The sequence below is a fragment of the Cupressus sempervirens genome, chromosome 5 (assembly GCF_028749045.1).
Source record: "Cupressus sempervirens isolate cs-2001-9-10 chromosome 5, ASM2874904v1, whole genome shotgun sequence".
NCBI lineage: Eukaryota > Viridiplantae > Streptophyta > Pinopsida > Cupressales > Cupressaceae > Cupressus > Cupressus sempervirens.
Genome location: NC_143122.1, coordinates 711,898,149 through 711,913,525, shown reverse-complemented (window position 1 = coordinate 711,913,525; position 15,377 = coordinate 711,898,149). Strand labels below are relative to the sequence as shown.

The following is a 15,377-nucleotide window of genomic DNA, read 5'->3' as shown; positions in this document are numbered from 1 at the left end:
GTTATCCTATGAACTCTTTTGACTAATATATATGATTATAATATATACCTAGGTGTCCTACGACCCCTAGAGACATATGTTGTAATGAAATGTGCCGAAAGGGGTCATAATTTATCGTATGACCCCTTTCGATCCATATAAACAATTATAATATGTCCCAAGGGGTCCTACAACCCCTAAAGACTTATGTTGTAAGGAAATGTGTTGAAATGAGTCATAAGACATGCTATGGTTCATTATGACGCATATAAATGATTATAATATGTCCCTAGGGGTCCTAGGACCCCTAGAGAGATATGTCATAATGAAATGTGTCAAAAGGGGTCATAGGTCATCCTATGACCCCTTTAAATCCATATAAACTATTATAATATGTCCCTAGGGGTCTTTGGACCCTTTAAGACATATGTTCAAATAAAATGTGTCAAAAGGGGTCATATGACATCCTATGGCCCATTTCAACTCATATAAATGAGTATAATATGTCTATAGGGGTCCTATTCCCCCCTTAGAAGCATATGTTGTCATGAAATGTGTCAAAAGGTGTCATAAGTTATCCTATGACCTCTTCCAACCCATATAAATGATTATAAGAGGTCTTGGGATCCCTAGAGACATGTGTTGTAATGAAATGTGTTGAAATTTTTTGACCCATATAAACAAATCTAATATGTCCCTAAGTGTTTTGGAACCCTTAGAGACATATGTTGTAATGATATGTGTCAAAAGTTATCATAGGTTATCCTATGACCTCTTTTGACCCATATAAACAATTCTAATATGTCTCTAGGGGTCCTAGGACCCCTAGAGATATATGTTGTAATGACATGTGTTGAAAGATATTATAGGTTATCCTATTACCTCTTTCGACCCATATAAATTATTCAAATATGTTCCAAGGGGTCATTGGACCCCTAGAGACATATGTTGTAATGAAATGTGTTGAAAAGGGTCATAATTTATCCTATGACCCCTTTCCACTCATATAAACGATTATAATATGTGCTTAGGGGTCTTGGGACCCCTAGAGACATATGATGTAATGAAATGTGTTGAAAGGGGTCATAGGACATCCTATAGCCCATTTCAACCCATATAAATTATTATGTGCCTAGGGGTCCTACGAGCCCTAGAGACATATTTTATAATGAAATGTGTCAAAAGGTGTCATAGGTTATCCTATGACCCCTTTCAACCCATATAAATGATTATAATATGTCCATGGGGTTTTTGGGAATCCTAGAGACATATGTTATAATGAAATATGTCGAAAGGGGTCATAGGTTTTCAATCATACACATATCTTAATCGCTAATCCTATTCGCTAAACTAAAAATTAATATTTAAAAGATAAGTAAAAAAATAAAACTAATAATTATTAAAACTAAAAATTAAACTAATTTAATGTTTATTGACTTAAATTCATGAATAAAATAATTATATAAAAAATCTCCAAAAATTTATATAGAAAAGTAATATGAAAAATATAAAAACATATAGTAAAAAAAAAGGAACTCCTCCCACAAATATTCTATTGGCTAAACTAAAAACTAAAATGTTTGAGCTAGAGACATATGATGTAATGAAATGTGTTGAAAGGGGTCATAGGACATCCTATAGCCCATTTCAACCCATATAAATTATTATAATATGTCCCTGGGGGTCCTACGAGCCCTAGAGACATATGTTATAATGAAATGTGTCAAAAGGTGTCATAGGTTATCCTATGATCCTTTTCAACCCATATAAACAATTATAATATGTCTGTGGGGGTTTTGGGACCCCTAGAGACATATGTTATAATGAAATATGTGGAAAGGCGTCATCCTTTATCCTTTGACTCCTTTCAACCTATATAAATGATTCTAATATGTCCCTAGGTGTCCTAGGACCCCTAGTGACATATGTTGTCATGAAATATGTCAAAAGGGGTCATAGCTTATATTTATGACCCCTTTTGACCCATATAAATTATTATAATATGTCTGTATGGGTCCTAAAACCCCTAGAGACATATATTGTAATGAAATGTGTTGAAAGGGGTCACAAGTTATCCTATGACCTCTTTTGACCCATATAAATGATTATAATATGTGCCTAGAGGTCTTGAGATGCCTAAAAGCATATGTTATAATGAAATGTGTTGAAAGGGGTAAGAGGTTATACAATGACCCCCTTCAAACCATAGAAATGATTGTAATATGTCTAGGCATATGTTGTAATGAAATATGTCGAAAGGGGTCATGGGTTATCCTATATTCCCTTTCGACCCATATTAATGAATATAATTTCCCTGTTAGTCCTAGGAGCCTTAGAGACATATGTTGTAATGAAATGTGTCGAAAGGGATCATAGGTTTTCAATCATACAAATATCTTAATCGGTAATCCTATTCGCTAAACTAAAAATCAATATTTAAAAGATAAGTAAAAAAATAAAACTAATAATTATTAAAACTAAAAATTAAACTAATTTAATGTCTATTGACTTAAATTCATGAATAAAATAATTATATAAAAAATCTCCAAAAATTTATATAGAAAAGTAATATGAAAAATATAAAAAAATATAGTAAAAAAAAAAGGAACTCCTCCCACAAATATTCTATTGGCTAAACTAAAAACTAATTAAAATAATTTTTAAATTAAAACCTCAATCAATTTTAAAAATCAAAATTAAATAAAAAGAAGGAAAAATATGAGTTAAAAGTGGCGATAACAACTAATTAATTTTCTAAATAAATAGGAAAAAAAGAGTTCAAAGGTATATATTAATTTATAAATTAAATACAAGACTTAAAAAGGGACATAAATAAATAAATAAGAAATAAAAAAAGAGTTAACAGTGTAGATAATAACTAATTAAATTAATTAAATAGGCAAAAAAATAAGAGTTAAATTTGGAGTAAGATAAAACTGGTAGGAAAATAATTAATGACAAGGGCTAATAGTTTTCTAGTCAAAAGCTGATAATTTTTTGGCCCAAAAAGTAACTTTAAAAAAGTAAAACCAACAGTTCTGTGGTTTTGTGCCTACAACAATGAGCCAATAGGACTTTGATTTTAAAAACGTGATATGTTTTGTATGATTGTAAAAGTCGGTCATTAATATTATGTAATAGGATTTCTCTTTCAAATTATATTTGTTCACATCAAACATACAAAATAGACACAAAATAGTAGCTGTAAATCTCCTTAGCAAGATTCTTTCCTATGACTCTCTACTCTAGTGAAACTAACATCTTCAAGTTATGTAGACAAATGTTTGAGCTATTAGGAAGATTACTTTTAAAAAGTAAAAATAATTAATTAATATCTTAACAACAAAATAATTTAATATTTTGCCATTTTACCATAAATAAAAAGATAAATTAATAGTAAAACCAGTTCTCTTACTAAACTAAACAAAAATTAATTTGAAATGTTATGTTTTCTTATACTAAGATTATGTATTATTTAAATGATTTATAAATTTATAGTTTATGTCAACACAAAAAAAAATTCTACCATTTATGTGGGCTGGAACATTTATTTCAGTTTAACAAAGAAAAATCATTAAGGTGTACATATTAATTATTAATTATTTTTTAAAAAAATTTTGCCAACATATTAATTAATTATTTTTATATTTTAATTTTTTTCTTTTACTAGAATCTTAGTTTATATTTACATACAAGTTCATGTTTTACATTTTTCCCTCAATCTTAGTTTATATTCAAATTCAAATTTGTGTTATACATTGTTTCCTTGATGATAGATGATACTAAAAAAAAATGAGATTTTTGTAAGCCAAAAAAATCAATTATGAGAATTGGGAAAATGGAAGGTAGGTTTCTATTTCTAATTTCAAAATTGTTCAAATTTTGAGGAGAGATAAAATATTGAAGTTTTTTTAACATCCAAAAAAATATCTCACATTATTGCTATACATTGAAGACCAAATTATTATATCTTAATATAACAATAATTACACTTATGGAACAATATCAAATAAGTATCAAAATTTTATGAATTTGAATTTTAACAATAGTTTAGTGGGAAATATTCAATTAGAATTTATTGAAAATAAAATAAACTAATGTAAAAAGTATTAGGAAATAATAAATTTTAACAATAGTGAAAATAAAATAGAGAATATTATACTAAAATCTATTAAGAATAAGAAACATTAAAGAATGATGAATTTAAAATTTAAAGATCTCAATTAAATCCAACTATATAAGGCATCCTTAAATCACCACCTAAAACCTTAAAAAATGACAAATGGAAATATAAGAACATATCAATACATAAACCAATACAATCTTATTCTACAAAGAAATGGCATTTGTCACTTGAACATTGACAAAAAAAAGTCAATTAATCAAAGTTCAAGGGCCCCTATATGAGAAGCACCAATTGTCGCTAACTACATATTTGAAAATTTAATTTGTATCTCATAACCAAACAACTATGCTATTTTTGTGTTAAGAAAATTCGAACCCAAGACTTCCCACATGAGAGGCTCACAAGTTACCATTGTGTTGTAGGCTTTTACCTAAATTTGTATTCTTATATTACCACACAAAAATAAAAATATAAACTTTTAACAACTTTGTGAAAAAATAATTTGATCAATGTAAAAATAAAAGTAATAGTGAGAAGGTTACGTGAAGAAGTGATAAATTTATTTGAACCTTTGTAAAATCTTTATGGCTTTTAGAAATATCTAACATGAAAGATGCAAAGTAACCTTCATTGTATTCATTCTGTTTTACAAATTGTAACAAAAATAATCTAGATATCATAAATAACATAAGAATTAGAATAAATAAATAAAATAACAAAAAATTTAGAACAATAACATATCTAGCAATATGGATATCTTCCTATTAAATATTATATTCAAATCCTTCCTTTAAAAAATACTCCATTAGCACGTCTATGATAGAGGCAAGAAAGATATAGCATCGATTAATAAAATCAAAATTAAATACAAAAATTAAATGAAAACATAATTTTTAGACTACTTTTATTTAATCACTTAATGAAAGGATAATATCTAATATATAATTTTAGATCTCAAATATCTATGAAACTTTTGGAACCCAACAACTCTAAGAACATGAGTCTAGAAACATAAATCTAAAAGCATTAAAAAATTAAAAATTTATGTGCCATGAAAAAGAAAAACAATTCATTCCAAAATTAAATGATGCAAATTATGGAAAGTTTAAAAGGATAAAATAAAATCATTTCAATATAGAATGTTGTGATTTATTGCAAACTTACAGAGGCCAATACTTATGCAAACTCAATTTATTTTGGTAAATTCTTTATATTCTAATTTAAAAACTCTAGTCTTCACCAATCAAAATATTGAGTCTTGTGTGAAAATTAGAAATAGATTCTACAACAAAATAAAATAAATTAACTAAAACATTTACACTGAAAATAAAGTCAATTCAAAAGACTAACTATTTAATGGCAAGAATTTGCAAAAACTAAGAGCAAAGCTCCCACATATAAGCCTATCAGCTTAATAAAAACTAATTTAAAATCTACCAAATTAAATATATGAAAAAAAATTCATTTAAAAATAATCTCATGAAATATATATATATATATAGTTATATAATAACAACTCCCACAAATATCATAATGGCTAAACTAACAATTAATATTTAAATAAAAAATTATACAAATTTAAAAATTAAATTAAATCAATTTAAAATCTAAAACTTCAACTATACAAATATCTTAATGGCTAATTCTATTCGCTGAACTAAAAATTAATATTTGAAATAAAAAAAACTAAACTAATTTAAGTAATTTAAAAATTAAAAATTCAATCAATTTTAAAAATCAAAATTAAATAAAAAGAAAGAAAAACATGAGTTAAAAGTGGAGATAACAACTAATTAATTCTTTAAATAAATAGAATAAAACAAGAGTTCAAAGTATAGATTAATTTATAAATTAAACAAACGTAAAAAATGAAGATAAATTAATTAATAAGGAAAAACCAAGAGTTAACAGTGTAGATAATAACTAATTAAATTAAATAAATAGACAAAAAAACAAGAGTTAAAGTTGGAGATAGTTTTTTGATCCAGTCAAATGCTGACAGGCTAAAAAAATAATTTTATGGATATAGCCTATCGACTATATATATATATATATATATATATATATATATATATATATATATATATATATATATATATATATATATATATATATATATATATATATATATATATATGATTATTATTTTTATATTACAATTTATTGATATCTATTACATTTAATTAAGCCGAGAGGCTTTCTACAGTGGAAGCATTCATCAGTGTAAACTTTTGCAACTTTCGTAAAAAATTGATGTGCAGCTGGCTATTCAAATTAATATTATTGTTAAATAAAATATATCTCTACAGTTACAAATATGACTCAACCAAAATTGAAATATTTCATTTGGCGGTTACACACAGGGAGGAATTGAGTTCAGGAAGATGAATCTATATCGATACATGTAATTTCCTTTGAGATGACTTCGATTCTTCCAGTTCAAAATCTTTATCAAAAATTAGCATTTGCTTCAAGGTCGTAGTTTTGATACCATGTGTCATCCATGGACAGATCTTTGTTTCATCCGTTCATCTTCTCATCATATTTCTCCATTCATTTTTATAATAGGCCAAAGTTTATTGACAGCAGTTGTTTCACAAGCGAAATCGATTGATCGATGGCAACAGTTCTCTTCTACCATGTGGTTGGAGACTTGATGGTAGGGAAGCTAGAGCTAATCTAGTTTCCTGAGAGCACTGAGCTTGCATAGAATGCGGGGTACTAGTTTGGAAGGAGCACCCGCCAGATAAGAGTTGCAGCCTTGAGTCGACAGAGTCAAGGTAGGAAAGATTCATTGGCATTTGAATTCCCTATATAATGTGGCGTATCTTTCATCAGAGTGGGGTTTGAGATTCAACATTGCGATTTGCCCTGGAAGTTGGGGATTTTATGCTAATTTCTCTAAATCATGTACTTGTTTTGTGTATTTTTCTTTCCAAGACTTCTTTGCTATGTCAAGGTTGGATTTTCCTTCAAATTATACAAATTACATTGGTGGTTATGATTTTTTTGTTTCAATTTCTCTAGTTCATTTCTGTGTTTTAGATTGCTCAATGGATTCGCTCATGAAGCTAATTTTTTCATTCACAGACAAGTTGTCTTCCAAATTAGGTAATTTGAATTTCTTTTTGTCTTTTACATTTGATAACTAGGAGGCTCTGACTATCACATCCATAGATCATGTCCATATATAAACTTATAGCTTCCAGTTTGATTTTAAAGAAATTTGTACCATTGGTTGTTATGTGAAGTTTATCAAGAATATGTATTTTTGATAAAATCTTTTGGAATGTAAAAATGTGTGTTTTATTAGTCTATTAGATTAGTTAATTCAAACTTTTGTTGTTCTAAATGGTTTAGGGCTTCAACATTATGCAATTTATATTTTTGTCAAATTACTGTACAAACCTTTCAAATACACTCGATGTGAACTCTCATTACAGCTTTACAAACCTTTCTATTTTCTCTGGTCATTAATGAAAGTCTTTCCACAATCTTTTAACTCTAAAGTCATCGATGGAAGTCATTCATTTAATATAAACAACACTAATCTGTAGTATAAATTGTGGAAATCTTAGATAAAATGAAATTCAATATTTAATCCAGAAAGGTTAATGAAAATTAAAATTTCATTGTTTAATCCGAAAGCTTTACACTCCTTTCCAATTTCTTTCATTTTGTTGTCATTCCACACAGTACAATCTAGAAAGCTCTACACGCCTTTGCATTTTTTATCATTTTGAAGTTATTAATGGAAGCTATTTCACAGAATTTAATCCAGAAACAGAATTCACATGTGAAAATGTTATATCACAAATGAAATTCATTAAGCCGAGAGATATTGAAAGAATTAACTTTTTTGAAAAAATTAGATAGCCATTTACTTGTCTTATAATGAGAAGTAAAGATAGAATTAAAAGAGTCACTATAATAAAGAGTTTTCTGCCATATGTTACATGTTTCAATTTCTTTCCTTAGAATCAATTTGTGAATACATTAGCAACTAGGAAAGTGCTTTTTGATCCATCAAGCAGGTGCTTTTCTAATCTATCCCTATAGAGCAACATGAAAACATGTCATTTCAAGATCATTGCAGGAGATCAAAGTCACTTTTAAAGGTGATAAGCAGCAATTTTCTACATAGGATATTTCTTCCAGAGCGTTCATCAATATGGAGATTATTGAGACTTATTTGGGGCCGACCACAATGCATGAGTAATAATTTTGGGGCTGAATGTGATGATATGTTGCTCTCCTACATATAATGATCCATCTTTATTAGTTTAAATTTAGTAAACATTAAACATTTAATAAAGATTTCATTTATTCTAAAATGAAGAATAAACTATTTCTATGTTCTTAAAATGCATTTTCTTTTAGAAGTTTCTACTTTTTATAGATTTTTAATGAGAAATATTTATGTGAACTATATTAAAAAGTTGAAATATTCTAAAGACATAAAGTAAATATATAGAAACTTCCTAATTTTCTAATTGAAATTAAAGATGTTTAGAAATAGTGAAAAACTTTTATAAATATTAGAAAAGTGTCATTTCATATGTATAGTTCAAAAGTCTATAGAATATTTTTAAAAGTATATAGAAAACTAAGATGTTTCTATATTTTTCAATTGTTTAGTTACATATACTTAAATAAAAATAAAGTAAGATTATGAGATTTTTTTCATATTTACACTCATAATAAATTCTTAGTTTTAAAGTTTTATTTTAATAATATTTTTTTTTTCTATTATTAATAATATTTTATAATTTTCTATCAAAGTAAATCAATATGATTAGAACATAAATGGCTATATATATATATATATATATATATATATATATATATATATATATATATATATATATATATCATAGATTTTAGAGAGGAATAATTCATTAGTAATAATTAGCATGTCATGATATTAGTATGGTGAAATATTTTGATTATTAATTTTTGTATTATTGAGACAATGATTTGAAATGACAATGAGTGTGAGGATATGAAATACAAAATTAATTTGTAAGAATTAACACCCTAAATTATATAATTATATAGATACTTAATATTGGCTTCTCATAATTGTCACAATTACCTATTCTTAAAACAAGTTATTCAAAACATGAGATACATGCATGCCTTTCAAAGATTATATATTCTTAATATGATGGTATAACTAACATGGCACTAACAACTAATTTTTTACTAGCCATTTAAGAATATCAAAATAAATATGCATCTTAAACCCAAATGCTAAAACCTAACCCTTACCCTAATCCTAAATAATGAATGTACATCCTAAATGATAAACTATAAATCCTACTTGAAGCCATAATCCTAAATGGTAAGCCCTAATAGAAAATTATGTAACATAACATAAATAATAAAGCCTAACCTTAATAGTAATAATAAATGTTAAACCCTAACTTCAAACTTAAAATTTAAATGATAAACCTAAATGCTGAACCCTAATCCTAACACTTACCTTTAACTAAATTCTAATATAAATCATATCCATAACCATATTACTCTGTGTGTGTGTGTGTGTGTGTGTGTGTGTGTGTGAGAGAGAGAGAGAGAGAGAGAGAGAGAGAGAGAGAGATATGCATACATGCAAATATGTGATATGTAAAATATACATATGTATAGTGTATATTTAGTTTACATACTATGCCTTCACATAAATTTAGTTTAATTTAATTTTAACCTTTAACCAAATTGTAATATAACATTAAAGGCAACTTTAAATTAAACTAAATTTAACTCTAATCCTAACATTGCATCAATAATTTCTAACACTAAGTCTCCTGAAAACATCAAGCCAAATTGAGCCCTCATGTTAAACTAATTCTATACTTAACCATCTTACCCTTTATCACAAATCCAATAAATTATGATTCCTAAAAATACACCTTCCTAACCCCAATCCTCCTAAATTTAAATTAACACTACATACCAAGTTCAGAGCAGTGAGGAGAGAGAGTCCATAAGTTGTTAATAAGGAGTAGATAGACATGAGATGGAGAGGGAGAGTGGGGGAGGTAAATAAGGGGAAAGATATAATAAGAGGAGAGAGTTGGGAGAAACATATAGGAGGAAGGGAAAAATATTAGGTAGACAAAGAGAAGGGGGAGATGAGAGATGAGAGAGATGAGGAAGACAAAGAAGGGGGAGAGTTAGAGATATGAGATAGTGCTCAATAAGAAGGATAGTTAGGGTTCATAATAGAAAAAAGAGGTGATGGAAGGGGGAAAGAGGGAAAAAAACATAGAGTAATGACATAGGGACATGTGAGAAAGAGATTATAACAGGATGAGAATAGGGTGAGAGACGTGAAGAAGACATAGTGGGTAAAGAGCAAGGATGATATGGTGAGAGTGAGGAGAGTAGAAGAGTAGGATTGTGTGTGTGTGTGTGTGTGTGTGTGTGTGTGTGAGAGAGAGAGAGAGAGAGAGAGAGAGAGAGAGAGAGAGAGAGCACTTCTTAGAGTGGTGTTTCTATTCTACCAAAGTAACGATTTGTCAATGCTCAATACAACCACTCAACTTATAGTACATAGGAGGCAATTAAGCCCCTATCATGAATCCTAATGGGAGCTCTGGACATTTTTCCAACATGTGGAATTTGTAAGAGAGAGAGTGGGAGAAGGGGGGAGGGTGGCCAACATGTCGTAGAAATAAATTGCAAAAAGGATCCAAGATATGGTGAGAGGTCATTAATAACTCTTATGCTAGGTTAATAAGAGGCAAGAGAAGAGATAGAGCTAAAAAGAAAGAAGATACCTAGAACTTAGAATAGAGAGAGATGGTGATGGAGGATAGAATAGGGGAGGGTAATTACAAGGCGATATGTGTGAGAGATGGTATGTGAGAGAATAATTTGTGTGTGTGTGTGTGTGAGAGAGAGAGAGAGAGAGGAAGAGAGGGCGGGTTAGTGTGAGAGAGGGTAATTATGCAATTATACTTTCTCTCTCAACTTCTCATCCTTATTTTGCAACCTCATGGGAAGGGATAAGGGGAAGAGGGCATACAAAAGAGAGGGAGGGGGTAGAGACATGACATAGAGGTTGAGAAAGATGATAGTTAGGGTTTAGGATAGACATAAAGAGAGAGAGAGAGAGAGAGAGAGAGAGAGAGATGCATATATAGTCAATATACACACATGCACACATATACATAGAAAGAGAAATCGTATATACATAGACACACATATACACATATAATCAAGATATATATACACTAACAAAAAATGAAAATCTAATTTCTACCCTAAATTTAATTTTAATTAAATGAATCAAAAACATTGAATGGAGAGAGAGAGAGAGAGAGAGAGAGAGAGAGAGAGAGAGAGGGTCTTTTCAATTAGTGTGAATGCATCGCTTGCACTTAGGAGTAGATATAGAGGGTAAATAGGGGTAAGAGATTGTGAGAGGAGGGAGATGGGACTTAAAGAGATAAAGGAGGCAGGGAGGCAGAGATGATGTAGAGACAAATGATAATAAAGGAGAGGATATGGTGAGTAGCAGTGGAAATAGAACAAAGGGAGAAATGTAGGAAGGTATGAGGTAGAAAGAGACAATGTCGAAGGGGAGAGTGATTAGGTCGAGAGAAAGAGAATAATTAGGGCATTGAATGGATGGAAATGGTGATGGGGTGAGGAATTTGGGAGAGAGAGATGTGGTAATTAGCAAGTGGATGAAAATTATGGTTCAAAAGAGACAAAGACATGATGAGAAGAGAGAGAGAGAGAGAGAGAGAGAGAGAGAGAGAGAGAGAGAGAGAGACGTGGGCTAGGGTTATATGGTAATCAAGAGGAATATATGGTGAGAGGGGGAGGGATATAAGAGATGGGGCAAATATAATAATTAGGGAATATGATAGATGAACATGGTAATGAAGGAAGGAAGAGAGGATAATAGTGATAAGTGGGTGGACGGGGGTGGGAGAGTTAAATAGGAGAAGATATGTTGATAGGAGGGTGGGGAGAGAGGGAAAGAGAGTAATTATGGGGGGAGATATATGTATTATATGTTTGGGAAAGAGAGATGTGTGAGAGAGAGTAAGAGACATGATGTAAAGATATATAAGGTATTTAGGAGGAAGCAATTGCTAGAGGGGTAGGGAGATGGAAGAAAGATAGAAGGGGGAGTGGGGAGAGATAGAGGTAAATATAGTAAGAGGATAATTTAGGCCAGAGAGAGAGAGAGAGAGAGAGAGAGAGAGAGAGAGAGAGGTAAGGTGTTAGGTAGGCATAGTTTGAAGGATGAGAGACAAATAAACATGAGAGAGTTTTTGAAATTTTAATTTAATGAATAATACACAAACCATGTATTATAAAAGTTGAAGCCTTAGTAACTCTCTAACTTTTGATTTCCTTAAAAGAAGTCCCACTATTACCTTTTCTCTATTGCAAATAATAATCTACCTTTAAGGATAAAACTTAAGCTAACACTAATTCAAATGAAAACTCTAATTTCAATCCAAAGTTTAATTCTAATTAGTTCAATAAAAAATAAAATTGATTGTATTAATTATTATATAGGTGGTGATTTATTTATTTTTTCAAAGGGAATCTATTTCATTAAGTATATTTTGAAGTGAGCATATAAAATCTATAATGTACCATAAAATAGTATATATATAATAATAATTATTTATTCTAAAATAAATAATTATAATTTTAAAATAATGTCTTTCATTTTGCATCGCCGAGAGATATCCTTCTCGAGGTGCCTATTTTTATAATTTCACTTAGTGCAATAGGCACTTCAGAAAGATATCTCTCGACTTATTTTATATATATAATATATATAAGCTATTTATGGAAATGTTAAACATAAAAGAAAGAATACTAAATAATTTTTGATACAATTGATAATTCTTAAAAAAAGATTGATTAAAAATAATTAGAACATGAATTGATCATTCTATATTTAGGACCAAGCAAATATTAAAAAGATCCCACGTTTCAGTGACTATAAAAAGCTTGGCATATGTTAGGACGTCTGTATTTTAGACGTCACAGCCATTAAAGTTGTTACAATTTGGCAACCATCAAGATCGTTTGGGAATAATTTCAGTAGTGTGCAATTGGTGATGATGGAATATTTTAGTGTAATTTCAGAAGATTTGATAAAAGAAATCTTGATGAGAGTGCCTTATACATCTCACAGCAGAATGAAGTATGTAAAACTTGGAAGGTAATAATAGAGAATTCAGAGTTTTATGGAAGCAGAATGAGTTGTGGGAGGTCTGAGGAGTTGATATGCTTGATTGAGAGTGTGAACTGTCAAAATCTCTGCGTAACGATATATGACCCCATTAACCACTTATGGGGAAGACTCCCTCCCGTCCCTACCGAATCTAGACTCTGCTCATTATCCAAGTGCATTTGTGTAAAGGAAAAACTGGTTTTACTAGGGTTATATGAGTGCTGGACTTTAAAGAGATCATCAAAAAGGACCATTTTGATCTTTGATTTTATTACTTTGAAATGGAGAAAAGGTGCAGATATGCCCACCTCAGAGTTTCTCCTGAAGTTTGCATGCTGTGCATCTGCTCAAGGACAGGTTTATATTGCAGGAGGAAGTCAGATATTTGAAAGTACAAGCCAAGCTGCAGTTTACGATGTAGAGAAAGATGAGTGGAAGCTTCTCCCCAACATGTTTCAAAGACAATTTTTATACCGCTCTGTTTTTATAAAAGGCATGCTCAATGTTTTCAACTTGTGTGATGAGGAGCTTCAAATCATGGTTTTTAACCTTTTATTTCGGATTTTTAAAACAGATGGTTTCAAATCATAAATTAAAAATTATTATATAAAATGATATTAATAACTTTTCATTACATAACTATTCTATATGTAGAGTAATAAATTAATTTAATCATAAATCATTTTAATTATTTTTTAAATAATTTTAAAATTAAAAATATTTCTATATTTAGAGTTTATCAATAAATTAATCTACATGAAAACTCAACGAACAACTCAGAAATCTTGGAAACAAACACTTCTATTCAACTTATAAATGATAAATTTCTTACAAAATCTACTAAAACTCATGAACACGATCGTCAAAATCTACAATCTTAGAAATAAATAAAGAAACTTGCTAAAGCTCACAGATACTATTCACATGCCCATGCTGTTTCTATGGCTTCTCTTCAAAGCAAATTTATAATGGTGCCCTGACTTTGTCCGAAGCCCAAACAAATTTTTTTCTCAAAAATATATTGGAATTCAGCAGCAGAGTTCTGCAATGGAGTTTATATCGTCACAATTACCTGATGAAATAATGGACAATATTTTGAAGCGGCTTCCATACGAATCGGTTGTCGAGTTTCGTACAGTGTGCAAGGACTGGAATAAATTTCTGTGCAGTGAAGAGTTTATAATATGGAGGGAAAAATACAAAGAGCACCCATGGCTCCTTATCCTCGATGAACAAAATGATAGTTACCGTTTAAATTTGTCAACAAACTAATTGAAGCTTTTCCTTTTTAATGGTCAAATATTGGCATCTCTTGGAGGATTTGTCATACTCAAATTTTGACATTTTATTTGGACTTATTATGTTAATTGACTTTTTGACTAAGACTATGTATGACTTGACTTTGGTTGAATGCCTTTATACTATAGTATAGACTTTATTAATCAATAATATTAAATGGATAAATTTTACTTGTTGTCGATATAGTGATTTTTGTTATATGATGATCATATGAGATTTTGACATGATGGTTAAAATTATGATTGTTTTCACATGTTTATATTTGATGATGAATGATGAATGTTTTTTAAAAATGTATTTAAGATGTTATTTATTTGTTATGATGATAACGTTACTGACTCAATGGATGATGCCAAGTTTGTGAGTGTCCAGATATTGAAGGCGGAAGAGCGGTTGAGGTAGAGGAGTCTAGCTCTAGCTCCTTAACAAGGTTGGCTCGGAATTTTCATGGTGTAAGCGCACACACACACATAGATATTTTAATTTTATTAAATCTATATCTTTTGTTTTCAAAGCTAGTTCAATTGTGAAATTTAGGAAAAAAATACAATTTAAAAGAAATATAAAGTGTGGATTGTTTATTTACAAATCTAGTAGAATTGTTTATTGTTTTATGACAAATTATAATTAGAATTCCCTCTACAGGTCCAGCTATCCCTCCTCATTTCTCAGGGTTATCAGATGCTCGTTTGCTATTAAGCAGGGTTGCCCATTACCCTTACGAACAATAATTTGTTTGGGGGTATGTCGGCCTGCATGCAG

General features: G+C 29.5%; 1 protein-coding gene across 1 annotated transcript; it reads left to right on the top strand.

Annotated features, from left to right (window-relative positions):
- Nucleotides 1-13,340: 13,340 nt before the first annotated feature.
- On the top strand, nt 13,341-14,588 carry LOC149557976 (F-box/kelch-repeat protein At1g80440-like). The gene is made up of 2 exons (XM_089830536.1): nt 13,341-13,856; nt 14,349-14,588. The coding sequence occupies exons 1-2, from the start codon at nt 13,341-13,343 to the stop codon at nt 14,586-14,588; spliced, it is 756 nt and encodes a 251-aa protein (XP_089686662.1).
- The last annotated feature ends 789 nt before the right edge of the window (nt 14,589-15,377 follow it).

Bases quoted from the DNA above. Each gene is read 5' to 3' on its own strand.
- LOC149557976 (XM_089830536.1), top strand. From the start codon at position 13,341: ATGAGTTGTGGGAGGTCTGAGGAGTTGATATGCTTGATTGAGAGTGTG. The intron at 13,857-14,348 runs GTTTTTAACCTT...ATTGGAATTCAG, and splicing joins ATGAGGAGCTTCAAATCATG to CAGCAGAGTTCTGCAATGGA.